Below are 26662 nucleotides of genomic sequence, written 5' to 3'. Positions count from 1 at the left end.
AACAAGTTTATAAAACACACAGGCATAGAGTTAGGTTAGATGCTAGGGAATATGTATTTGCATAGTGTCATCGTTCTTGGCAAAAGATTACCAAAGCATGCAATGTGCATGTATTCTTTGAATTCTTTCTAAAGGATGTTAAACATATTACTGAGACAGGAGGTAAATTCAAGTAATAAAAGGTATGACTTCCAAAGAAGAGTCATATTGGATACAAAATGTCAACTGTTTCTCTCTCTATAGATGCTGCCACAGTTTCTCCAGCACTTTTGTTTTATTTCAGACCTCCTACATCTGCAATCTTTTGCTTTTATTATAATAAAAAGGTAAGTTGCAGGGTAGCTGAAAATGGGAAACTCATAAGTGTGATCTCTTTGTGCTTGCAGGGTGTTGAAAGGCATTTCTGACAAGATAGTCTTTTTCATTCCTCATCTTTGAACGTCAAATGATTCAGCTCTAGTTTATTATGAGCATAGTGAAGTCAAAATATATCAAAGTTGTCTTGTTGAGTTCATACCAGATTTTCTGAAGTCCAAGTCCTGGCTATAAACGAGTGGCAGGTTCTAAATGAAAATTTGTAGCAATAAATTGAAATGATAACATTTTATTTTGCCTTCATATAATTCATCAGGTATTCTTACAATATGTCAAACACTTGCTATTTCTCCCTTTTGCTTCTGAAGCAACAAGCTACGAAAAAGATGTCAGCCCATAAACTTCCAGCCCAAGCTATTTTCATAGGATAACTGAAAACTGGATCATAGGATAACGGCAAAAGTTTTTTTTTAAAAAAGATCTTAAAAGGCCTTTATTTCTGGTCAAAAAAAACTTAAGCACCAACTGACTGCAGACAGAGCACGTATATTGTAATATAGCTTTATTTTAGGAGAAGCCATGGTAGTAGCAGATCTGTCAAAACACTGAAGGTGATCAGTTAGTAACAACCATTAATTAATCTTCCCTCCTGCTCACTCTGAAGTATCACCATCAGAAAAGCATAGTCAAATGTTCAGTATACCGTATATTGTTCTATACTATAAATAGAGGTCTAGCAATAACGGATGAATTATTTAAAGGACTCTTATTCTCTAGGGAAGACCAACCCTCTTGCTTCAGCTAATTATCATTTACGGCACAGTGGAATGGAAAGCACAGAACAAAAAACTCCCTTGGGGGAAAGACACAAAAATAACTTGCTATTAGCTCTATAATTTGATTGTATTTCTTCCCAATTACATGCCTTCTAGAGCAAACCCATCTTTTATTTGGGGGAGCTCAAGAGAACTCAACATTGTCCTATTGGCAGACCCAGAATTTTTTGCTCTTTAACTACACAACAAAGGTCATCAATTTACTGAGAAACAATGACCACTAAAGACTTCCAAGCAGTGAAGCAAAAAACCATGAGGATAATTCTGACAATATTACAGCCTACACTTCTGGTTGATAAATGGAAAGTAGCATTCCCACCGCACAAATATCACAAGCAATGCCCATCACCAGGAGAAAGATCATGACCATTGACTTTCAGTGGCATTACCATCACAGAGTTTCCCACCATCAATTCCATGGTAGGCACCGTTGACCAGAAACTAAACTGAACCAGTCATCTAAGTGGTGTGGCCACTAGAGCCGGTCAGACGTTGGGTATTCTCTGGTAATTGGCTTACCTCCCAGCTTCCCAAAGCCTCTTTACCAGCTATAAAACACAAGTCAACAGTGTGATGGCAAACTTTCCATTTGCCTGGTTGGACACAGGAAGTTCTTACAACACAGGAAGTTCAACACGATCAAGGACAAGGCAGTCTGCTTAGTCAGCACCCCATTCACTCCATCACTGGATAGCACTGAAGCAGCATCTTCACATGAATGCAGCAATCCAAGAAGGTGGCTAACCATCTTCTTAGAAGAAACTAAGAATGAGCAATAAATGTCAGCCTTGGCAGCAATGTCCACATCCAGATGCTGAAGTTTAAAAAAAAAGGAAAAAATGCCAAACACAGACCGGCAAAAGAGGTACTTTTAATCAACCGCCGGTTAATTAAGTTGCTTGCGAAAGACACCAACAAAATTATATCTTTTTATCTAGAGTTAACTAGTGAAATTCCCTTTAAAACTTTCTCATCAAATGAAAGTAGACGATAGAAAATGGTTGCAGCTTGCATTCCTGTATCACTTTATTTTGATACATATGTTGCAAGGCAGCTCAAACTGGCTTATTTTACCTACTCAAGGAATTAGATATTAAAAAAAAAATCTTTGTATTATAAACATAGCACAGCTACATTGTTTTCTCATTCAGTGTTGGTTCAAATTTAGAATAAGGTCTGATATATTTCTTTGCCATTTTTAGGACTGAAGTGGGATCTGGTGGCAGAGTAAAAATCATTCAGTACCAATAACTTGTTATTCAAAATGGCTTACAAGAGAAGAAATAAAACCCAGATTTAAGGTGTAAGCTCTTTTACCGATATTAGCTGATGCTTGTATATTCATAGAAAGCAACTGCCTGGAAACTGTCCTGGTGTTAGTCATTTACAAAAAGAAGACGTTCAACACAAGGAATGGGGATAGCAGTGTCAACTATACCCTGATCTTCACAGTTTAAGCCTTAATCATATACTCTAGGCTGTAGGTCAACCCATGGCTGGACCTTGCAGACTTGACCTGCATAAATCATCCTTCTAAACAATGATTTCTATATAGAAATAATCTAGAAACAAATATCAGCAACCAATCCAATAGACTTCGCCGTTAGATAAATATGCAAACTGATGGAGTTAGTCATAGAGTTTCCAGCACAGAAACAGGCCCTTCGTGTCTGTGCCAGCCATCAAGCACCTATCTATTCTAATCCCATTTTCCAGTACTTGACCCATAGCCCTGAATGCTATGGCGTTTCAAATGCTCATCTAAATAATTCTTAAATGTTGTGAGGCTTATGCACACCCTTCACCAGTGCAGAAACACACGCCTCAATGGGATCTAGATCTAGAGCAGGCTCGGGTTCGCAATCTCGTGTTCACCACATGGACATGTGTCCACAGCAGAAGGAGGCAAGTTCAGCCGAGCTCCCTGGCAATCTGAGGACTGCTGGAAAAGAGGCATCTGCGAGATCCTAATCAGGTGACAGCCCTCTGGATTCAATCTTCGAACTCATTGTGGAGAGTCAGCAGAAGGCAGGGGAACATCACACAGAGCTGCTGGAAGCCCACAACAGAGTGGCACACATGTCAGAGGTGTGCGCCTGCCTGCTCTCTGGTGAAGTGATGTGCGCATGGCAGACGCCATGGAGACCCTGATCCAGCAGAAGGCAGAGATGAATGCAGACCTGCACTCCATTGCGGTAGTCATGGGTGAGTTCCTGCAGTGGCAGCGCAAGAGGGAAAAGGGGCACTTCGACATTCCTCGAGGTGCTCCTTCCCCTCAAGGAGTCAGGCTGGGGCCCTCAGGCACCCGGTGGGAAGAGGAGCGACAGCTGGACACCACTCAGGAATCTCAGTGGCTGTCCTCTCCCTCCTAGTCTCCTTTGCCTGTAACCCTCTCAACCTCATCCTCTGTCACCACAAAGGGAGCATTTGGCTCACAGGAGGACAAACAAAGCAAGCCGGGACCCCTAAGGCTTTGGCTCTCCAGAGGACCCACGCCAAAGTCATCAGAGGCCACAGGGCTAACCATTGCACAGGCTGTCTCCAATCCTGCTGCGGATGTCAGGGCAGCACCGAGAAGTCTAAGGCGTTGAAAAGTTAACAGTTCGTTGCATGGCTGAACACATTTTATCACTTTACAATCTGAAAATATGTTCACTTTCATTAAATAATGTGTAATGGTGTGCTTCAGCTTCATTTACAGCCATCATGAGTCAGCCCCCTGTATCCCATCCCTCCCCCCATGCACTTGGACCATGAGTGATTCTGGAGGGAGAAGTGTATGTGGCAGAGCTTCATGCAAACACTCTCCCACGCACGCGGAGCTTTCCTCCATCACACTCATCTCAATGTCCTGAGCATTTTCAATGCTGCCTGCTGGGGTTCACTTTCAGTTGCCCATCTGAGCTGACCTATATCTCCACCCACACGCTGACCACACTCCCATGCAGCACCTGTTCTTGCCCACCACGAGTCTCATTTCACTTTTGATTTAACAAGTGTGGTAGTGCTACAGTTTTACTTCAGGTCCCCTGCCCTTTCCCCTCCCCCAGTCACCCATTTCCTTTCCCCCATCACTGTTGACACCCTGGCTACCTCCCCACCATCATCTACCAGTCACAACCCTTTTTTTTTGAGGGATGTCCAGATGAACGCGCACTTACTACCTTCCCGAAAATCCCCATCCACAATAACCTCCCCGACCTCCTCCTTCTCACCCCCAGGATCCGTATCTACCTCCGAGTCACCAGCATCAATCGCCATCCCCTCTATCAATACTGTCGCACCCTCACCCTCCCATCCTACTGCCTCACTCTGCCCTCGGTCATTCTCAGCATTCCATCCGACCACACACCATCCTTAGGAGGCATTCATCGACTCCACAGACCTCCCTTGCACGTTCACCTATACTTCCTCCCCCTTAGGACTCCTTCCTCCTCCTCGGGACTCCTTCCCTCCTGCAAGGAACTTCTTCCCCTCTCCAGATTCCTTCCAACTCCTGGAGTCCTTGCTCCCACCAGACTCCTTCCTCTCTCCGGACTCCTCCTTCCCCTATCCGGACTCCTTCCCTTACACCATCCTCCCCCCCTTACACCTACATCCCCAGTTGCCGTATTCTCCCCCGTTACCCCCTCCTCCCTCTGTACTTCCTCCCTCCCAACCTCATCTCCCAATACCTTTGTTTCCCCCCCCCTCCCAAAGCCCCTTCCCGACACACCTTCCTTTCCTAGTCGAACCTGGACCTTCCTCTCCCACCCCTTGGTGTATCTTCCTCTCCCAAACACAGCTGGACCTTCTTCTCCACCCCCTCATGGTTGCAGGCCATGGCCAAGACACTGAGCAGAACCTCAACAGTGACGTTCCACCTTCTGTGAGCTGCTTCGTGGCGGAGCCTTCTCCTAAGTTATCGGATTGTACCTGCATCTGACAATTGCTACTGCATCTCCTGTGGTATTACACATGGTAAAGCAATTAACGTGTGGTTTTATCAGGACCTTGACAGCAGAATAATGCATCCTGTATTATTCAATACAGGTGAAAATGTGACAAAGTCAGACTCTAATTCTTTTCAAGTGAACGCTGGGCAATGTCAAAGTTTAACTGGCGTTCAGGTTGCGGATCACAACCCTGGCTTTGGTTATCTTTGTTAAACATAATTGCCAAGATGAATTAAGAGGCTACAAGACATTCCAATTAGGAAACCATGTATTCTACAAAGCTTAAATCGAAGGTTTAGCCTTCATCTTATGAAGGCAATAGCCCAGATTTTGCAGCTGTAATGACAGGGGAACTATCAGCAGACACAGTCATTACAACTGTGAATTTGACAGCAATATTTGACATCTGTATTTATACAGTTAACTTGGAAATCTAGAAATCAATGATTCCCTGCTACTCCACAGGATATGGTATTGAAATCCAGGGAGATTGAAATCCTAAGGAATCACTTGAATTGCCTTTAACACCTTCATTAAAGTTCTCACTTGAAGGCACAAAATAAACTTATATTTACATAGTGCCTTTAATGTAATAAAATATCCCAATACATGTAACTGTCCTGCAAAATATAATTTTTTTTAGAAAAATTTGTTGCTTAAACCATAATTAGAAAGTTCAATTCTGAATTTTTAAAATTTGTTCGTGGGATGTGGGCATCACTGGAATTTATTGCCAATCATTAATTGCCCTGTTCAGAGGGCATTTAAGAGTCAACCACATTGCTGTAGGTCTGGAGTCACATGTAGACCAGACCAGGCAAGAACAGCAGGTCTTCCTTCCCTAAAGGACATTTGTGAACCAGGTGTGTTTTTACAACAATTGATCATTAGACTTTTAATTCCAGATTTTTATTGAATTCAAATTCCACCATCTGCCGTAGTGGGACTCGAACTTGAGTCCTCAGAGCATTACCAGTCCAGTGACAATACCACTACACCATCGCCTCGCCATATGATGCAATTTCATTACAAATGAAACGTGCATGCTTACATGTAGTTTTCCTATTGTAAATGCTGGCTTAAAACGTATACATATAATATACATTATATGAACACTATTGGTTCTCCATTGAGATTAAGCTGTCTTAACACTGAGGGTTATATAATGGCATTCAATGTACTAGGACACTATTTTGTTACAAGTGAATAAGTCAAATTGCATTATTACATGATATTCTTGGATTTTTGTTGGTGTACTGGAGTCAAAAAAGACATTAAGTAGCACTGGAGTTCTCCTGAGCTTTCAAGAACTGGTGGGGATTTGTTCTCATTGGCAGCATTGAGGAAAAGCATGTTGGAAAATGATGACGCTGGGAGAGCAATCCTGGGTTAACCACTAGTGAAGTGAGGAGAAAAGGGAAGGGGCATTGCTCTGGACACCTCAGAATCAATCCTCTATTAGAAAAATGGAGATTACGTCTCGGAAAAAGGAATTAAATACACTCTCAGTCAACCAAAGTTGGGAAATGTTACGAGTAAGTAACATCTCTCCGTACAAAACTAGTTGTTTTAAAAAGTGTTAAGTATTAAATGTAATATATGAATTATGAATGAAGTGTGTAACTGTATTAGAATGTACAGGAGGAATGAGGGAAATGGACTCTGCCTACCCTTCCAGTGCCCCTCTGCTCCATGTCACATTGGGGTATCCTAAGCTGCCCACTCGACCTTACACCATGCACCACTTGCACGCCAACCGCCACTCAACTACATAAGAATATTAAGAACATATTTAAGCTTTTTAAAAAAAAGACAAGTTTAAAAACTACATTTTCAAAAAAAAGAACTGTTATAGCTGGAAGAACTCAGCAGGTCTGACAGCATCTGCAGAGAGGAATATAGTTAACGTTTCAAGTCGGTATGACTCTTCATCAGAACTAAGGAAATATAGAAATGTGGTGAAATATAAGCTGGTTGAGGGGGTGGGACAGGTAGAGCTGGATAGAGGGGCCAGTGATAGGTGGAGACAAAGAAGAGATTGCCAAAGATGTCATAGACAAAAGGACAAAGGGGTGTTGACGGTGGTGATATTATCTAAGGAATGTGCTAATGGTGACATTAAGGGTAGAAAGCAGGACAAGCAAGTGACAGATGGCCCTAGGGGTGGGATGAATGGGCTAAAAGGTGAAGATAAAACGATACATCAAAATAAATTTAAAAATAGGTCGGGAAAGAAAAATATATTTTTTTTAAATTGTGAATTATTGGAAAAAGGGGGATCGGAAAGGGGGTGGGGATGGAGGAAAGTGTTCATGATCTGAAGTTGTTGAACTCTATGTTAAGTACGGAAGGCTGTAGCGTGCCTAGTCGGAAGATAAGGTGCTGTTCCTCCAGTTTGCATTGAGCTTTACTGGAACATTGCAGCAGACCAGGGACGGACATGTGGGCATGAGAGCAGGGTGGTGTTTTGAAATGGTAAGCGACAGGGAGGTCTGGGTCATGCTTGTGGACAGACCAAAGGTGTTCCGCAAAGCGGTCACCCAGTCTGCGTTTGGTCTCTCCAAAGTAGAGGAGACTGCTTTGGGAGCAGCAAATGCAGTAGACTAAACTGAGGGAAGTGCAAGTAAAGTGCTGCTTCACTTGAATGGAGCGTTTGGGCCCTTGGACAGTGAAGAGGGGGGAAGTAAAGGAGCAGGTGTTACACCTTCTGTGGTTGCATGGGAAGGTGCCGTGGGAGGGGGTTGAGGTGTTGGGGGTGATGGAGGAGTGGACCAGGGTGTCACGGAGGGAACGATCCCTGTGGAATGCCGCTGGGGGGGGCGGTGAAGGGAAGATGTGTTTGGTGGTGGCATCATACTGGAGTTGGCGGAAATGGCGGTGGATGATCCTTTGAATACGGAGGCTGGTGGGGTGATAAGTGAGGACAAGGGGGACCCTATCATTGTTCTGGGAGGGAGAGGAAGGAGTGAGGGCGGATGCACAGGAGGTGGGAAAGACATCCCTCAATTTCATTACAAGCCTACCGACTCCCACAGCTACCTCGACTACAGCTCCTCACACCCCGTTTCCTGTAAGGACTCCACCCCATTCTCTCAGTTCCTTCGCCTCTGTCGCATTTGTTCTGATGATGCCACTTTCAAAAACAGTTCCTCTGACATGTCTTCCTCCTTCCTTAACCGAGGTTTTCCACCCATGGTGGTTGACAGGGCCCTCAACCTCCTGTCCAAGGGCCCAAACACTCCGTTCAAGTGAAGCAGCACTTTACTTGCACTTCCCTCAATTTAGTCTACTGCATTTGCTGCTCCCAAAGCAGTCTCCTCTACTTTTGAGAGACCAAACGCAGACTGGGTGACCGCTTTGTGGAACACCTTCGGTCTGTCCACAAGCATGACCCAGACCTCCCTGTCGCTTACCATTTCAAAACACCACCCTGCTCTCATGCCCACATGTCCATCCTTGGCCTGCTGCAATGTTCCAGTGAAGCTCAATGCAAACTGGAGGAACAGCACCTCATCTTCCGGACTTAACATAGAGTTCAACAACTTCAGATCATGAGCACTCTCCTCCATCCCCACCCCCTTTCCGATCCCCCTTTTTCCAATAATTCACAATTTTAAACAAATATATTTTTCTTTCCCGACCTATTTCTAAATTTATTTTGATGTATCGTTTTACCTCCACCTTTTAGCCCATTCATCCCACCCCACCCATAGGGCCATCTGTCACTTGCTTGTCCTGCTTTCTACTCTTAATGTCACCATTAGCACATTCCTTAGATAATATCACCACCGTCAACACCCCTTTGTCCTTTTGTCTATGACATCTTTGGCAATCTCTTTTTTGCCTCCACCTATCACTTGCCCTCTATCCAGCTCTACCTGTCCCACCCCCCTCAAACAGCTTATATTTCACCACATTTCTATGTTTCCTTAGTTCTGATGAAGAGTCGTACGGACTTGAAATGTTAACTGTGTTCCTCTCCGCAAATGCTGTCAGACCTGCTGATTTTTTCCAGCTATTTTTGTTTTTGTTTCAGATTTCCAGCATTCGCAGTATTTTTTGCTTTTGTCTGTTATAGCTGACTGCTTAAGAAAAATTAGATGTTAAAAAAATAGAAGTATTTAAGTGACTTGACCAGTTTACCTTCTACATGCCAAAGAGAAACTATATTAGTGAATCACAATAAATGTGGCTATATGGAAATGTGACAGACAGGAAGGGCACACACATATGTTTTTATAACAATTACTACTACTCTGAAACTTCCTGCAATGGTACTTATTGTAAATCTGAGGATGCGCTGCATTTAAAGTCTAATTGTTTGCTCCTAGGAATTAAGCAAGAGATTACAGATATCTTTTGCATCCCTTAGTACTACTTTGTACTGTAACAAAAAGACAGAGGTGTGACAAATAGACCTACTACTTCTAGTATGGAAGGAAGGAAAGAAAATAGATTTAACCTGAAGGGAAGTAGAGTGGTGCAGTATCAACATTGTACTACATAGGATTGGGATCAGAGTCATTTGCAGAGCACTGAGAAGAGACTCCTCCCCACTCTCTCTCTCTCTCATGCTAATTACACTGCTTAGAGAGGCAATGATAGATACTTCTGAATTAAATTCCCTCTAAACTAGATGGGTATGCAACTGTGCAGCAATTGGCAACATGCTGAACAGGGACAAAAGACTGCACACAAGCAATGGTCCCTTCAAGATGCACACATACACAGCAATCTTAAAGGTATTGCATAATGAAGGGAAATCTGTGCTCTCAGACACAGTTGGTGTAAAATCCAAACTCAAGGAAAAATGTGATGGTTGCTTGCATTCAAAAAGATAGAACAAAACTTAGAAATTGGCTCCAATAAGGTGAAATATTTCAAAACAAAGAACACAATTAGAATCTTACCTGCTTGGAAACTCTGCCCTTATCTTCATTCTTTACTTCTTTAGACTCATTGAAAATCCTTAGACATTCCTCCATAGGATCAGACTCAAAATCAAAATCCTTTTCAAGACCAGGGAAATCAACTTCATCCTCTGAAGACAAAGATCTTTGTTGCAAGTTTCCCCCCGTTTCACCATCACTCGAACTGGTATAGGGGTCTCGGTCAGAGTTTGAATCTGACTTATAAGTCGCTGCAGCAACTGGTTTACTGGTGCTTTCATCATCACTACTGTCATCACCAAACAAGTCTGTGTGACTCAGTGTTCGCTTTGTAAAGCTTGCATTTTTTTTTCTGTTTTCTGGATGTATTGCTTTATCTTTCAGGGATTTTGACTCTTTGATCTCCTCATCCTTCCTTTTATTACCTACATGAATCCCATTTTTATGCATTAATGCTTTGGATTTTGAATTGCCATTATCTTTGTCAGATTTCTGAATACTTGTGATCATAACTTCATGACATTTGATTTTTTCTGCACTATCCAATGAGCTATATGATCTAGATTTTGATCGCTTTTCACTTTTTGCCCCATTCAATTTGCTTATTTTTCCTTTCTCTATCTTTCTACTAGAACTTCCATCACTTTTAATCTTTTGCTTTTCTTCTTTGACCTTATGTTTCTCATCACCGTTGCGTTTCTTTTCAGCAACTGAGACATCGCCATTCTTTTCTTTTTTTTTCAATTTCTCCACTTGTTTTTCTTGCTTAATTTCTAATCTGTTTTTATTGCTTTTTATTTTCCCCTTCTTGCTAGCTTTGTCCAATTGGTGGGAAGTTTTGCTTTTAGTGCTGTCTATTTTATCCTTTTTCACTGTCAGTTTTGAGCCACCTAGGTCACTACCTTTATCCTTTTTCTCTCTACTTTCTCGACCTTGGAGTTCTCCCTTATTATATTTTGAAATCTTAGAAGAATGACTGGTAGACTTCAACTTCTGTTTCCCTCTGTTCTCCTGTTGTTTACTCTCAAAGCCGCAAACATCGTCTACATCATACTGAACTGCAATCTCTTTCATAGACCGTTTATTCAAGTCTTTAGCCTTTAAAGATAATCCTTCATCCGACTTATTGTCACAAAGCACAGGATTTTGAAACTTTGAAGTGTCCCCATGACTTAGCGGATAGTTATTACTAAGTTCATCGTCAGAGTCTGGGAACTCCATATCCACATCACAGGCGCCCAAGTTCAATCGATGGCAACGCTTCTTTGTTGCTGCTGTATAAGGCTCCTCCAAGCTGTTCTCTCTGGGCCTCTTGGTTCCATGTTCCTTTGACTTTTTTTTGCTCATCAGCCGTGCTGAATAGTTCAATAAAGGATCATACTCTAAATCAGTGCATGGCTTGGTGTTGTCGATCACATATTTATTACTGGGTACAGAGGTAGCATATTTGACTGGCTTAGTCACAAGCGTTGGAACATATTTTAATGAATTACCCTTTGCATCAGCTTCATCATCTGTATCCAAAGTATATTTACTGAAACGAGCAGTAATTGAAAGTGGAGTAGGGGTGTACTCTACGTTACTATTTAGGCGGTAATTGTCTGGATTATATTCTAAAGAGTTTGTCAACTTATTCTCAATAGGTAAAAGCTTTGTGCAACTCTTGGTCTTTCCAAGTGCCTTCTGTGTAGTTGGTGTTGAAGGCACATACTCCTCCTCTGCATCCAGAAGATCCTCATATCTTGACAGCTTTTTCTGCTCTTGTTCAACTTCATTCTTGACCGCCTCGATGGCTTTGTTGACCAGTTCCAATTCCAGCGTACTGGAGCTGGATTCCGTAAGGTCAGCTGATATTTCATCTCCATTTCTGGATGAACCCTTAGGAAGCTCAGGATTGTAAGGGTCATAACCAAGCTCTAAAGAAAGACAAACATTAAAGTACAGTAAATATTAAGTAAAGGACTCAAATGGATCTACAAAATTGAATTAATCTTCTACATAAATACAGTTTCTTTCGAAGTAAACCAGAATAAACCATTAAAATGAATCTAAAGATCATTTCATAAAAGTACACTTGCACATGGCAAGGTAATTATTATTTCAATTTCTTGCCCTTTCTTTTTACTCTTTAAGCACTTCTTTACCAAAGCAAAAATACTATTACATAACTTATAAATTTGAATGAGTAGCATGAAGAGAAGAGGAAACTAATGACAATATTCTAAAGTCAGAACTGAGATGGTTGCATCTTGATTTAGGAATTTAACCATTAAACTGAGCCTGCTGTTAACTGAACTAGATAAACAGCAAAATGTGCATTGAAAATGTACTTGTGGAAATCACAAACAATAGCTTCAAAGGGCAATTCCTCTGCTGTTCAGAGCATTTACTTCAGCTAGTTGCAATTGTGATGATTTGTATTAATACGTATAAAGAGTTGTGCACTTTCTCCACCTGTATCTTTCTCTCCCCAAAACAATAATTTTCCAAAGTTCCGGGACTGACTGCCGCTGGGGTAGATGTTGAATGGCAGCTAGATAATACTCCACTGAGTAGAACAGAACCAACAAATCAACATCTAACCGGAGGCACCCCAGGCACATAGATTTCGACAGCTGCTTCAAAAGTACCAGTGATAAAGGCTTGGGAGTTTTTTTTTTTGCTTACCAATTGTCACCACAGAAATAACACATGGCAAAGCAACTCTTACAACAGATGTCAAAATATATAAGCCAAAAGGGGTAAACAAGTGTTACAACCATATACCTATTAAAAATTCACTGACTTTTTTTTTTACACACCATCTATTATTCTCATGCAGATATTATTGATGAGATGTGTGCCTGCGCACACACTATTCCTGCTGTAGCTACAAACATCAGAACAATGTAATGCGCTAGTGCACCTTGACCTGAAACCAAGCTATCTTCACATTCTGACATAAGCTTAAACTGAAACTTAAAATATATCCATTTTTGAAGACTACTCACATCATTTATTAAAGGGGCTTTCCCAACCAATTTTTAGTTCCCCAACGGTTTTTTTTAATACCCGGTACTGGTTCCAATTAAAGTGTTATGCACCCAATTTACATTCTTGTTTTGGTAGGCTACAGCGCAAGAACAGGTTGTAGTTATCCATGATTTTTGACAATAATTATTGCAAAATAAATTCAAAGATAATCCAAAGTCATCAGCCTAAAATGTTAACTCTGTTTCTCTCTCCACAATTGCTGCCTGACTTGCTGAGTATTTCCAGCATTTTGTTTATTTCAGGTTTCTAGCATCCACTCCCTCCCTGCGCGCAACCCCACCACCACCCCCCCCCCCCCCCCCCCCCCCCCCCCATCCAAAGACAAGAATCCTATATCAGGATGGAGAAATACTCTCACAACTAGAAAGTAAATGATGTTCCACTATTTTTCACCAACAGCAGTTGGTCATGAAGGATAATTTTCTGGTAAGCAGTGACCTGTACCAGACCAAGCATCACTGCCAAGTTCCAATCCAGAGTGTCACATTACTACAGACTAGCAAAACACATACCTTTTTAAAAGGCTCCCATACCACTACTTCACCTGTTAATCTTTTTGTTGCTGAATGTGATCTGTGTATGCACAAATCAGTTAACAATTGAACAAAAAAATTGTTCAATATATTCTAAAACAGACATTGCAGGATCACATATTGAAAAAAGCTAGATAGTTTCTGCTCCATAACATTGAGTCAGGAACCAAGAAACCCTATGATTTTATTTGGTTTCATTTTTACTGTATGTCCAGTACCTGGAAGTTCAGCAGTTGAGGAAACTGACTAAATGGTTTCGAACAACTTGTTCTAACGATTGTCATGAAGGGAGTCGCCACATTTCTGAAGTTATCAAATCTAAAGTATTACTAGACGTGCATTATCTGTTAATATCTTTGCAAAGTTACCTTTTTAAACATTAAAAAAGCGTCTTTTAAGTTGTAAAGTCACTGGCATTGGTTTTCACACAAAGAAATACATGTTGTTGCAAAATGTCTTTATGTTGCTTTCATGCAATTCTTCTGGAATCTCTCCCTCCCTAAAACAGTGACAGTTTCCCCTAAATTCACATAAGTGTAATAAACTTAAAAATAAGAACCCTATAACAAAGAGGTTAGCCCATTATTAGCAAGGCCAATAACTGGAAATCTTGGACTTAGTGCTCACATCAATACCAAGTGACCAAGGGTCCACCTGCGCCATTATTCTTTAATCGAAGCGGCTGTGGCCATAAAATTAGCATAAATCCAGGAAATTCATGATTTGCCATTGACTTGAATGGGACAGTGTAGCTATGATTAGCAACTAGCCATGGATTTGGCAAAAGGCATTTTTGCAAAAGTTCCAGGAAATTATTGTACTGTAAATATGGCATAACACAATTACATCATCATTCACACTGCACCATAATTTACTATTGCGCCGCTCTCTAACTCTCTCTCACCTTAATTTCCTGGGATTTTTGAGCTGAAGAACAGACCCAACAGTGTATATGTGCCCACAGACTCCTGCATACAGCTAAATATAATTTAGTTCAGCAAACTAAAGGGATATGGAATTTATGGAGGCACAAAGTTGGTACCCCCGACAATGCAAATTGTAGTTTATACTGAGCTATATAGAACAAGATGGTCACATTTTCATTATCTGATCCATACTGAGTTAGAAGATCTCAGCTACAGCAAAAACACAAATCCTATAATTAGCATCAGCACGCTGAGTTTAGGGAGCAAAATCAAACAGATTGCTTGTTCGTTTTTAAGTTATTTACCAGCATTGAGGTATAGTTCAGCAGATAATGGCAGCTTTCTGATACCTACCTTGGATTCATTTTTATTTGTAGATTCAGCAGATAAGGGCAGGCAGGGAGCCAAAACTAAATCCTATTCCCACCTGACATTTCCACTTGTGTATTTTCCAACAAGGGTCAGACTAAGATACATAACTAATAGAAATCACGTTTCAGAACAGAATGTTTCAATCGCATCATTACTCGCACTTTCAGGATCTGAATGGCAGGTACTCAAAATCTAAGGCTGAGCACCTACTTTGGTCACCGTATGCAGAATAAATATCACAAAATTTGTCATTTCAGTTAATATTTTGCAACTGTTTTGCAAGTAACCTAGTGGCTAATTGTTAGTAACACTGAATATGAAAGGAAAAATACATTGCTTAATTTAACAACTTGCTCTAAATAAACGCATAATGAAGCAATAGTCTGATGGAGTTGTAACTGCACCGAGCAATACACAACCTGCTGTATGCTACAAGCTAGTCCTTAATAAAGGTAACTGCTATTATTTTTTTAAACTCATCTATAGTTGAATTTATCTACTTTAGCAAACTAAACAAAGCATTTTATCTTAAATGCACTAGTTTTCAAGCTGATCTGCAAAATTCCTTTCATGGCTATATTAAAATAGAAGCAAATGTAATATCTTCTGTATAGTGTAAGTACTTACACTAGAAAAGGCACAATCTTGTACTCATTATAAAACATGTTCTGATATACTTGTACACACATGCAGTACACATCAAATATTTTAAGCATTATCTACCTAGAGAATGATTCACCTACAGTACAATGCCATATGCTATTCTTTTCCAAAGTCTAAAATTAGAACTGCAGACAGACAAACAGTTACCACAATTCTGGTCGCTCAGCAGGTATAAAATATACTTGTTCATGTCTTCCTAGAATTTAACTTTGCAGCATACCGCTCACTGCACCACTCATGTTTGCAATATGCACTGCCGACAAGGGACCACTTGGCTTCTGAAGATAATAAGCTTGTGGTATCAGAGATCCCAGGGTTACGCAGCTGCTAATATCTCAAAAGACCATCCCCTAAAAACACCTCAGTAAAAGAAAAGTGCACATGCTTCAACGATGATTTCACCTTCAACTTACACTCCATAATTTTGAGCAGTGTTCAAGAATGTGCATATTAATTACTTACACCACTTACATGATTCCACTGGCCTGTAGGAAATTTCTGAGATGCAAATTAATGCGAGTCAAGATATAATTGTTCTCAATTCAAAAACAACAATTCCTATATTAGAACTCCTCCAAATCCCCGGCATGTAGTGTGGTTTTCTGGGGTCAATGGGCAAGCACAGCTCAGGCTGAATTGAATTCACAGCCCCCACTGTTCCCAATGGATTTGTTCCAAGATGCTCCTTGCAGGACTATAATGAGCTTACACTCAAAAATCAGCCCTGAAAACAGTATATTTACTGCTTACACAACACTGCAATTTCTAACCATGAGCCAACTCCCAACTCTTCACTGTTGGTCCCAGTTGAGGGACCATGGGGAGTTGAACTCAGCTTAAGTCAAAAATATCTAAGTGCGACTTATGTAAAGGTAAAGGCAGCTTTGAAACAGCCACACAGGTGAGGTGCTATTCTCTGTGTTGAGTTACCCAAATCCATTGGGGTGGCATTGGGTGCACCCCTGCCCTACAGTAGGGATGAAAAGTCAACCCTTGCTCCACACCTGACTTATGCCTGATCGCTATTAAAACATTCCCTTTGTGGGCATAAGGTGAGGAAAGGCTTGGCTGCAATACAGTTAAATAGACTGATCAACTTAACTTACCCATGTAAAATGGCCATGCAAGAGCCACCAAAAAGGACCTTAGAACACTTAAAGTGAAAAATAGGAGACACAATTGTCAAAAAAGTCTGTAATTTTACAGCCACTTCAAAGTTAACAAATATGCCCAAATTTATCTAAAAAGGTCAATTCATTAGTGCTAAGAGGCACCAAGATGATATTAAAATGTCATACCAACCACATCCAAATTGTTATACACTACGTTTCTGAATGTCCCTCTTAACGCAGTCTGACTCTCACCTGAGCATCCAGTTTTTCCCAACATGGGTGAGCAAATCAGATTCAATCGAATGCTGATCTGTGCTCAGCACCAGAAGGTACATTTATTGCAGTACAAGTAAAATAATTCGAAGTCCCAAACAATTTTACAGCCAATTAATTACTTTTGAAGATAGAGTCACTGTTGTAATAGAGGCTACTGCAGCAGCTAGTTTACCCACAGCAAGAGGTCACAAATGTCAATGAGATGGAAGACAAATTAACCTGATTTTAGGTTGATGGATAAATATTAGCCACGAATCCAGTAAATCTCCTCTGCTCTGCTTCAAATAGTGCAATGTGATCTTCTATATCCACCTGAGGAGGCAGAAGAGATTTAGCATCTCGCCTGAAAACTGGCACATCTGACAATGCAGTTCTTCTTCAGTGATGCACTGAAGTATCTGCCTAGATTATGTATTCAAATGGGGCTTGAACCAAGTACCTTCTGATGTAGTGGCTAGAGTGGCTAGCATGGGCCAGATATAAGGTATTCTTCTTAAATGAAGCAAACCATATAGGAACAGAAGGCAGCCATTCAGCTCATTGAGTCTGCTCCGCCATTCAATATTATTAAGGCTGATTGAACACTTCGATGCCTTTTACCTACACAATCCCCATAACCCTCTATGTTATTGTTAATCAGAAATATATCAATCTCTACCTTAAACATACTCAATGACTGAGCTTCCACGGCCCTCTGGAGTAGAGAATTCCAAAGATTCACAGCTCCCTTGAGTAAAGAAATTTCCCCTCATCTCAGTCCTAAGTGGTTGCCCCCTAACTTTGAAATTCTAGACTCCCCAACCAGGGGAAACATCTTACCTGCATCAACCCTGTCTATTCCTTTAAGTATTTTATAGGTTTCAATGAAATCACCTCATTTTTCAAAACCCTAGAGAATACAGGCCCAGTTTGCCCAATCTCTCTTCATAAGACAGTCCCGCCAACCCCCGGAATAAGTCTGGTGAACCTTTGTTGCACTCCTTCTATGGCAATAATATGCTTTCAGAGGTAATGGGACCAAAATTGCACACAGTACTCCAGGTGCGGTCTAACCAAGCTTCTATATATGTGAAGCAAATCCTCTTGCGATAAAGGCTAACATTCCATTAGCCTTCCTAATAGCTTGCTGCACTTGCATGTTAGCTTTCAGTAACTTATGGACAAGGACACCCAGGACCCCTTGTACATCTATACTTTCTAATCTCTTACCATTTAGGAAATATTCTGCAAATCTGTTCATTCTACCAAAATGAATAACCGCACATTTTTCCACATTATATTCCACCTGCCATGTTCTTGCCCAATCACTAAATCTATCCAAATCCCCCTGTAGACTCTTTACATCTTCTTCACAACACACATTCCTGCCTAGCTTTGTATCATCCGCAAACTTGGAAATATTACATTTGGTCCCCACATCCAAATCATTGATATATATTGTGAACAGCTGGGGCCCAAGTGCTGATCCTTGCGGAACCCCACTAGTCACAGCCTGCCAATGCGAGAATGACCCGTTAATTCCTACTCTGTTTGCCGCCTGTTCGCCAATCCTTAATCCATGCCAGTATATTGCCTCCTATTCCACGTGCTTTTATTTTGCTAATCAACCTCCTGTGTTGGACTTTCTCAAAAGCCTTCTAAAGATCCAAGTATACAACATTCATCGCCTCTCCTTTATCAACTGTGTTAGTAACATCCTCAAAAAAACTTCAACAAGCTTGTCAAACATGATTTCCCATTCACAACTCAATACTGACTGTGCCCAATCAGATCATGATTATTCAAGTATCCATTTATCACATCCTTTATAATAGATTCTAGAATTTTCCCTAAAGCTAACAGGTCTGTAGTTCCCTGTTTTCTCTCCGCTCCACCCCCCGGCCTTCTTAAATAGTGGGGTAACATTTGTTACCTTCCAATCTTCAGGAACCATTCCAGAATCTATAGAATTTTGGAAAATGATCACCAATGCATCCATTATCTGAATAGCAACCTCTTTCAACACTCTGGGATGCAGAATATCAAGTCCAAGGGACTTATCAACTTTCAGTCCTATTAATTGCTCCAACACAATCTTCTTACTTATAGTAATTTCCTTCAATTCCTCATTCTCCCTAGTCTCTTGGGTCTTTAAATCTGGGAGATTTCCTGTATCTTCCTCAGTGAAAACAGACACAAAGTAATCATTTAGCTTCTCTGCCATTTCTCTATTCCATTATGAATTCTCTCGAAATAAAAACAGAAAATGCTGGAAAAACTCAGCAGGTCTGAGGGCATCTGTGGAGAGAGAAACTTTGTGCAGAGAATTAACTTTGAGTCTGTATGGCCCTTCTTCAGGGTTTCGAGAAGTTCTCTTTAGCTCTGAAGAAGGGTCATACAGACTCGAAACATTAACTTTGTTTTTCTCTCTCCACAGATGCTGTCAGACCTGCCGGGTTTTTCCAGCATTTTCTGTTTTTATTTCGGTTTCCAGCATTCACAGTATTTTGCTTTTATCTTAGTGATGAATTCTCCTGAGTCTGCCTGCAATGGGCTCACATTTGTCTTAACCAAACGCTTCCTTTTTACATGCCTATAGAAGCTTTTACCCGTTATGCTTTTTGCTAGATTGCATTCATATTTTATTCTCCTTTTCTTTACCAGTTTCTTGGTCTTCCTTTGTTGTATTCTAAAAACCTTCTAATCCTCAGGTTTACTGCTACTTCTGGAAACTTTATAAGCCTTTTCTTTTATTCTTATACAATCCTTAACTTCCTTTGTCAGCCACGATTGACTGACTTTTTTGGGGTTTTTGCGCCTCGAAGGAATGTATAGGAGCTGCAAGCCACGTAATTGTTCTTTGAAAACTATCCATTGCCAATGTACAGTCATACCTTTTAATGCATTTTCCCTATCTACCTCAGCCAATTTGTCCCCCATGCCTTCATAATTTCCTTTATTCAACTTTAACATCCTTGCTTCAGAGTGAACTACCTCACTTTCAAGCATAATATAAAATTCTATCATATTGTGGTCATTCATCCCTAAACGTTCTTTTACAACATTATTAATTAGCCCTTTTTCACGAAATACTAGATCTAAAATAGCCTGTCCTCTAGATAGCTCAACATACTGCTCTAGAAAACCATCCCCAACACACTCCAGAAATTGGTCTTCCAAAGCATTTGTACTCAATTGGTTTACCCAGTCTATATGCAGATTGAAGTCACCCATGATTACTGTATTGCCCGTGCTACATGCTTCCTACATGCTACATGTTACATGTTCTGATGAAGAGTCATATCACTCGAAACGTTAATTCTGTCTTTCTCTCCACAGATGCTGTCAGACCTGCTGAGTTTTTCCAGCAGTTTTTATTTCATGCTTCCCTCACCTCCTGATTAACACCATGCTCCAAATTACCATTACTATTTGGTGGTCTGTAAACAACTCCAACCAATGTCTGCTGCCCTTTGCTGTTTCTTAGCTCCATCCAAACAGATTCCACACATTGTTCTTCCGATATGAGATCCTCCCTTACTAATGCACTGATCGCGTCCCTTATTATCAGCACAACTCCACCTCTTTTACTTTCTTGTCTGTCTCTCCTAAAGGTTGAATATCCTTGAATATTCAGTTCCCAATCTTGGTCACCAGGTAGCCATGATTCTGCAATGGCAATTATATCATACCCATTTACCTCTATTTGTGCCTTTTGAATGCTTGCGAATGCTGTGTGCATTCAGGTAAAGTGCCCGTAACTTTGTCTTTTTGATATCATTCTGCATTCGAAGCATGCTCAATGCTTTGTTTTTCCTGCCTTCTAGTCTCACTACTACTTCGTGTTACCAACTTTACTTCCTTCCAATTTGGGCCACCCCTCAGGTTCCCACCCCCTTGACAAGATAGTTTAAACCCACCCCAACAGCATTAGCAAACCTTCCTGCGAGTATATCAGTCCCAGTGCCATTAAGATGTAACTTGTCCAGCTGGTACAGGTCCTACCTGCCCCAGAACCAGTCCCAATGCCTCAGAAATCTAATGCCCTCCCTCCTACACCAATTCTCTAGCCACATGTTTAATCGATCAATTCTCCTATTCCTATGCTCATTAGCAAGTGGCGCTGGGATTAATCCTTTTTAATCTCCTTCCTAACTCTCCAAAATCTGCTTTCAGGATCTCAGCCCTCTTCTTGCCTATGTCACTGGCACCAATGTGGACCACGACTTCTGGCTGATCCTCCTTCCCCCAAAAGATATCCTGCAGATGCTCTATGGCATCCTTGACCTTGGCACCAGGGAAGCAACACAACATCCTGGAGTCACGTTTACTGCCAAAGAAATGCCTGTCTGATCCTCTGACTGTGGAATCCTCAATTTTTATCGCCCTTCCATTCTTCTTCCTCCCCCCACTGTACAGCTGAGCCATCTGTGGTGCCACAGGTTTGGCTCTGGCTGCACTCCCAAGGAACCATCGCCTTCATCAGCATCCAAAATGGAAAACCGATTAGCAAGCAGGATAAACTTAGGGGACTCCTGCACTACCTGCCTGGTTCTCTTAGACTGCCTGGCAGTCACCCGTTCCCTCTCTGGCTGTGTGCTTTTGACCTGCGGTGTGACCACCTCCCTAAACGCGCTATCCACATGGTCCTCTGCCTTGCGGATACACAACAGTGACTCTAGCCGCCGCTCAAGTTCCGAAACCCAGAGCTCAAGCTTGTGCAGCTGGTCGACACTTCTGACAGAGGTGGGTGTCAGGGACACGTGGTGCGTCTACGACTACACATATACCGCAGGATATACACTCCACTTGGTTGAACTGACCTGCCACCCCGAAACTCTAAAAACTATTTATTACACTTAGAGAAAGTAGAATGAGTAGATTAAATTACTAGTAACTTAACCTTACTACACTTACATTAACTTTATCTTACTTTGGTTGACTTTATTATTTTATTTCAATTTGACTTGATTTAACTTTACTTCCCTATTGCTAGTGTTCCTTACTGAAATCCAAGTAACTTCTTTATAAACGATAAGATTTTCTAAATTAAGCTATTTAAATGCACTCCCTAACAGAAGCTCCTCACCAACCAAAGAACTTACAGTTTTCCTGTGATGTCACTTTTGGATTTTTTTCAAACTCAGCCCAGTACCCAAGTAGAGGTGTCCCTCATAGGTCCGGCTGTCTGCTCCCGGGAGCAGTATTGAGTGATGTGTACTTAGTCATACAGAAAAAAGCCACTAATCTATGGTTAGTTAAATTATCTAAACTAGACAGCAAAAAAAGCAAAATGCTACAGATATGGAAATCTGAGATAAAAGATAAAAACAATGGAAACACTCAGCAGGTCAGGGAGCATCCATGAAGAGGGGAAGGTAGAGTTCAATGTTTCAGGTCTTCTGGCCAACAGTCCACCCAAGAGAGTACCTGGGGTTCTGGTGAAGGGTCAGAAGACAGGAAATGTTTAACCTTATCTTCCTTTACAGATGTTGCTTAACTGCTGACGTTCCCAGCATTTTGTGTCTTTATTTCAGCCAGGCAGCCATTGGCATACTGCAATTGGCCTCAGCATCTCTGGTTAGTGAAATAAGATTCATTCACTCCCGAATGCTTTCCAGTGACCTCTGCTGATGAAATGAATGTATTAGTGTCAACCAATAACCAGACTGAACTAGGCTGTAAAGCTCATATTGTCTGGGTGACAGTCTAAATTCCATCAACGGTCTCATAGGAAGAATGGCCAGGTGCATGATCAGGGGGCAGTTGGTAGCTGTGAATCCACACATAGCAAAGAGTCAATACCCTCATGAGGGGGCAGAATGGGGAAAAAAGCTGACAGCTAAAAGAGGGAAAAAGTGACTATGCCATTTGTCTAACATGGCACTGAAAGCCCAGAGTTAACATAAATCATGGAGGAAGTGTATGACTACAAAGTGAGACAGATTACAAACAGACTGGAAAAAGAGACAAAGCCAAGTTGGTTCGTTGGTTTAAATCCACTTGTAATGTGGCAATGAGCCAAACAACCAGTCAGCAGGGCAGCATTACAGATGTTATTGTTTGTCTTAACGTTCCAAGCCTGTAAGGACATGGGAGTAAAATCAAACCTAGATTCCTGTGCCTGAGGGGTGTTGCATTATTTTGTGTCACTTTAACCAAAGATGAGTCCAGGGCTAAGTCCAATTGTGGTTGCTTTCACATATGTTTTGTTAAATCATTTGCTAAACATGTTTAAATCCATTTCATTTGTTACTCTTAACATTTACTTCACATACGAGCCATGTGATTGGTGAGATGGCATACTGCAATTATTTTGTTGAGTAATGAAAGATGTGCTTTAATGGACTGGTGTAAAATTTACCATTTCAGCATTATGCCTGTAAACTTAACACACCGCTCTGAAAGAGATGTGTTTTAAGTTGATAGGTTGAACATTCATTCCATTAACTAAATGGGTCCTACTCTAATTATCTTTTTTGAAAAAAATCACTTTTCAAGCACAGCTTCAGCACACTTCAAAGTTGAGCAGCTAAACTCAGCCCTCAAGGTGATAAGTAGACAGTAGACAGTAATTCAGGGTTACAACAGATGTGGGGAATGGCCCATTCCTGTCTAGGTTCTTGCTGCCTTGAACACCATTCTACATCACCATCTTCAAAGAAAGTGGAGCATATTGAAACAATAAAAAACTAACCTCAGCTCTAGAGTATCAGAGCCATTGTATTAAAAAAATATACCAAATGCCCAAAGACAAATGGAAATCACAATGCATTACATTTTTGATTGTCCTATTTAGCAACATTTGGTTTATGAACATGTTTCTTTCTCCTGAAGACATTGATTTCTTGATGGAGTATCACTGAGTGAGCACAGGCACCTCCCATTTCTCACCCAAGTGCAGTGAAGCATTATATCCATTACAAGCAATGTTCATTCAACAACCACAAATTGCAATAACTAATGTCACTTTTCTAGAAACAGGAGTAGGAAACCTGCTTGACATTTTTTCCTACTTGGCCAAAAGACACTGAAGACATTTATAGCATTTCTACTGCTACCTCAGTTAAGAGTTAGTTTATCATACAGACAAGGTATGATTTGGGTCTTTCCTGGCCTGCTTGCCTCAGCTACACGACATAAAATGAATGGACTGGATCTTGCTGGGAAAATAATACTGTAGTAATACCGTACACCATTATTGTGAAAATTGGCCAGCAAGTTCAGGGATTAGGAGATACGCATGAATTGTGAATCTCCAGAGCGTGCTTGTCCGTTTATGTTGCTCTATTTGCTTTGCATGAATGGTATCTTGCTCTCATCATTTCTGTTATTTTTAAGAACTAGCCAGATTTGCTTATGAATTGCCTGTTAACCTCATCAAGCCTGGTAATTAACAGCACAGGCATTTTTTAACTGTGATAACTGTTAATGCAGTGTCAATCAACTAATCCCTCTGGCCCCTCCTTCAGATGACGAAAAGACAATGACAAAACTAACGTTTTAAATGCGTTTTCTTACTTTCTTTCTTTTCCATTCCTCTCTTATCTTCTCTTCTCTTCCCACCCCCAACCCCCATTCTAATCTTTCCTTCCCTCTTTTTCTTTCTGTACCTAATTTGACTCTAATTTACCCTCCAACTCAGTCATTCATGTTCCTTTCTTCATCTCCTTGGCCATTGTGATTTTAGGATTAAGTGTTGGTCCTGCCGTTCACTTAAGTCCCAGATGCCACGTTGCCCTTTCCACACCTTTCTCACATTTCTAGCAAATTAAACTCAAACTCGAATCGTAAAGATGCAGGAAAAAAAGTGTCTCACTAACGGGGCAACATTGCTAGATGCCCTGCTTTAGCAAAATCCCAACACAACATGTATTCCAAACAAAATCCATGTATGGCATATGCAATCACAGTAACATTTGTTATCTAGTCTCTTTGTTTCTAATGTACCAAGTATTATAAGTGTCAAAAATAAAAACAAAAAAACTGGGTTATAAGTGTCTCCTTACATACAGTTCTGCTAGATACAACTGGTTTCCTTATCTTAACCCATTGTTTAGAAACTCACTCTAAGTAATTAATACTTCTTGTTTTCACTCCCTGACATCCAACTTATCTGAGAAAACAAATCAGAAAACCCATCTCCTGGGACTCAGCAAGTCATGATAAGATGTGGCCAAACAGTTGTAGGTGAATGGTTATCCAACTCCCTCTTCCTTTTTCCTTGCCATTCCAAACTCCGTATTACCAACATGCTGGAGTGTTCATTGGTGTATTCACCAGCAAAACAAATGACAGGCGTTGGAACCCTCAACAATGAAAAGTTAACTGCTGACAGAAATTGTCAAGTTTAAAGCTTATAACACCACAATACTGTTTTGTAGTCATCCGCCTTTTTCAAAAGCGTAAAACTAAATGCAGTGACCAACACAGATGCTCCATAGAAGTCAAAAACCAAAAACATACATGACCCTTGGAGTTACCTTGCTACGCCAACATAACCCAAACCAGACATACTCAAGTATCCAGATAAAGAAACCCAAATTGCACCACCAGGGTCGGAAATTTAGGGTCTAACTAAAGATTTTCAAGCACACAATTTGCATGGTGCACACCACATTTGCATGCTCTGCACCAGACTATTTTACCCCCAGCACTTGTGCAATTTTGCACATATTGCAGCACAATTGGTCTGAATATATTATTTTCATGCCTTATATTATTGTGATGCAAGTCATTACAACTGGGTCCAAAATTATGTTCAGACAGACCTCAGCAAAAGAACCATTTTATAAAAAGAATTTTTAACAGCAACACTGGTTCTCTTATGTACACTATTCCATGATAAAACTATCTGGATGCTAGCCAATATTCGAGTCACAAGACTAGCACAGGAATGGAGGGCCTTTTTGTTGACTACTCTACATTTGCCAAGTATACAAACTGTATTGGAATACTGGTGGAAAACAAGAAACAGAGGAAAAGGGATGCAAGGCCATTTGTTAAATTTTGTAAAAAAAAATGAACTGGTTAGGATGGGTAGTAGCATCAGCTTTGCATGTACATTGAGTGTGTACTGTAATCTGGATATGAAATAAAACAGTTAAAGGACTGGAGACCATCATGACATCAACTTCAGCATCAAACCCACTGCAGAGCAACGAAATGAAGTTTAAACCATTTGAAAACTCAAAATTTAACTTAATTTGAACATTAATCCAATAGCTTTCCCAAAAAAGTTAGAATATTGAACTCACTATCACAACAATAGTTGAGACGAATAGCATAGTTGCATTTAAAGGGAAATAAAGACTTGCATTAATATAAAGCTCTTTACAACCACAGGACGGCACAAAGTTCTTTACAGCCAACGAAGTACCTATGTATGTAGCCACTTTTATGATGCATGAAATGGGGCAGCCGATTTATAGACAGCAAGCTCCAACAAACAGCAACGTGATAATGACTAGATAGTTTTTTGTGACATTGATTGAGGGATAAATATTGGCCCTGGGATAACTCCCTTTCATTTTTTTGAAATTGTGCCATGGAACCTTTTTGGTCCATGTTAGTGGATTGGGCAAACAAGTGGCAGATGAAGTTTAATGCAGAGAAGTGTGAGGTGATTCATTTTGGCAGGAAAAATATGGTGAGATTGTATAAATTAAAGGGAGAAACTCTAAAGGAGGCACAGGAACAGAGGGACCTTGGTGTATATGTACATAGGTCATTGAAGATGGCAGGGCACATTGACAGAGCAGTTAATAAAGCATATAGTATCTTAGGCTTTATT

At 40.7% G+C, this 26662-nt stretch overlaps 1 protein-coding gene across 3 annotated transcripts in view; it reads right to left on the bottom strand.

Annotated features, from left to right (window-relative positions):
* Positions 1 to 26662, bottom strand: part of rexo1 (REX1, RNA exonuclease 1 homolog) — a 108946-nt gene that overhangs the window by 62119 nt on the left and 20165 nt on the right. For all 3 annotated transcript variants that reach the window (XM_041204467.1, XM_041204468.1, XM_041204469.1), the window contains exon 2: positions 9997 to 11891. In XM_041204467.1, coding sequence (XP_041060401.1) covers positions 9997 to 11891 — 1895 coding nt within the window. The remainder of the gene's footprint in view (positions 1 to 9996; positions 11892 to 26662) is intronic.

The sequence above is a fragment of the Carcharodon carcharias genome, chromosome 14, assembly GCF_017639515.1.
Source record: "Carcharodon carcharias isolate sCarCar2 chromosome 14, sCarCar2.pri, whole genome shotgun sequence".
Taxonomy (NCBI): domain Eukaryota; kingdom Metazoa; phylum Chordata; class Chondrichthyes; order Lamniformes; family Lamnidae; genus Carcharodon; species Carcharodon carcharias.
The sequence above is the reverse complement of the archived record's forward strand: the minus strand, read 5'-3'. Positions and strand labels throughout refer to the sequence as shown.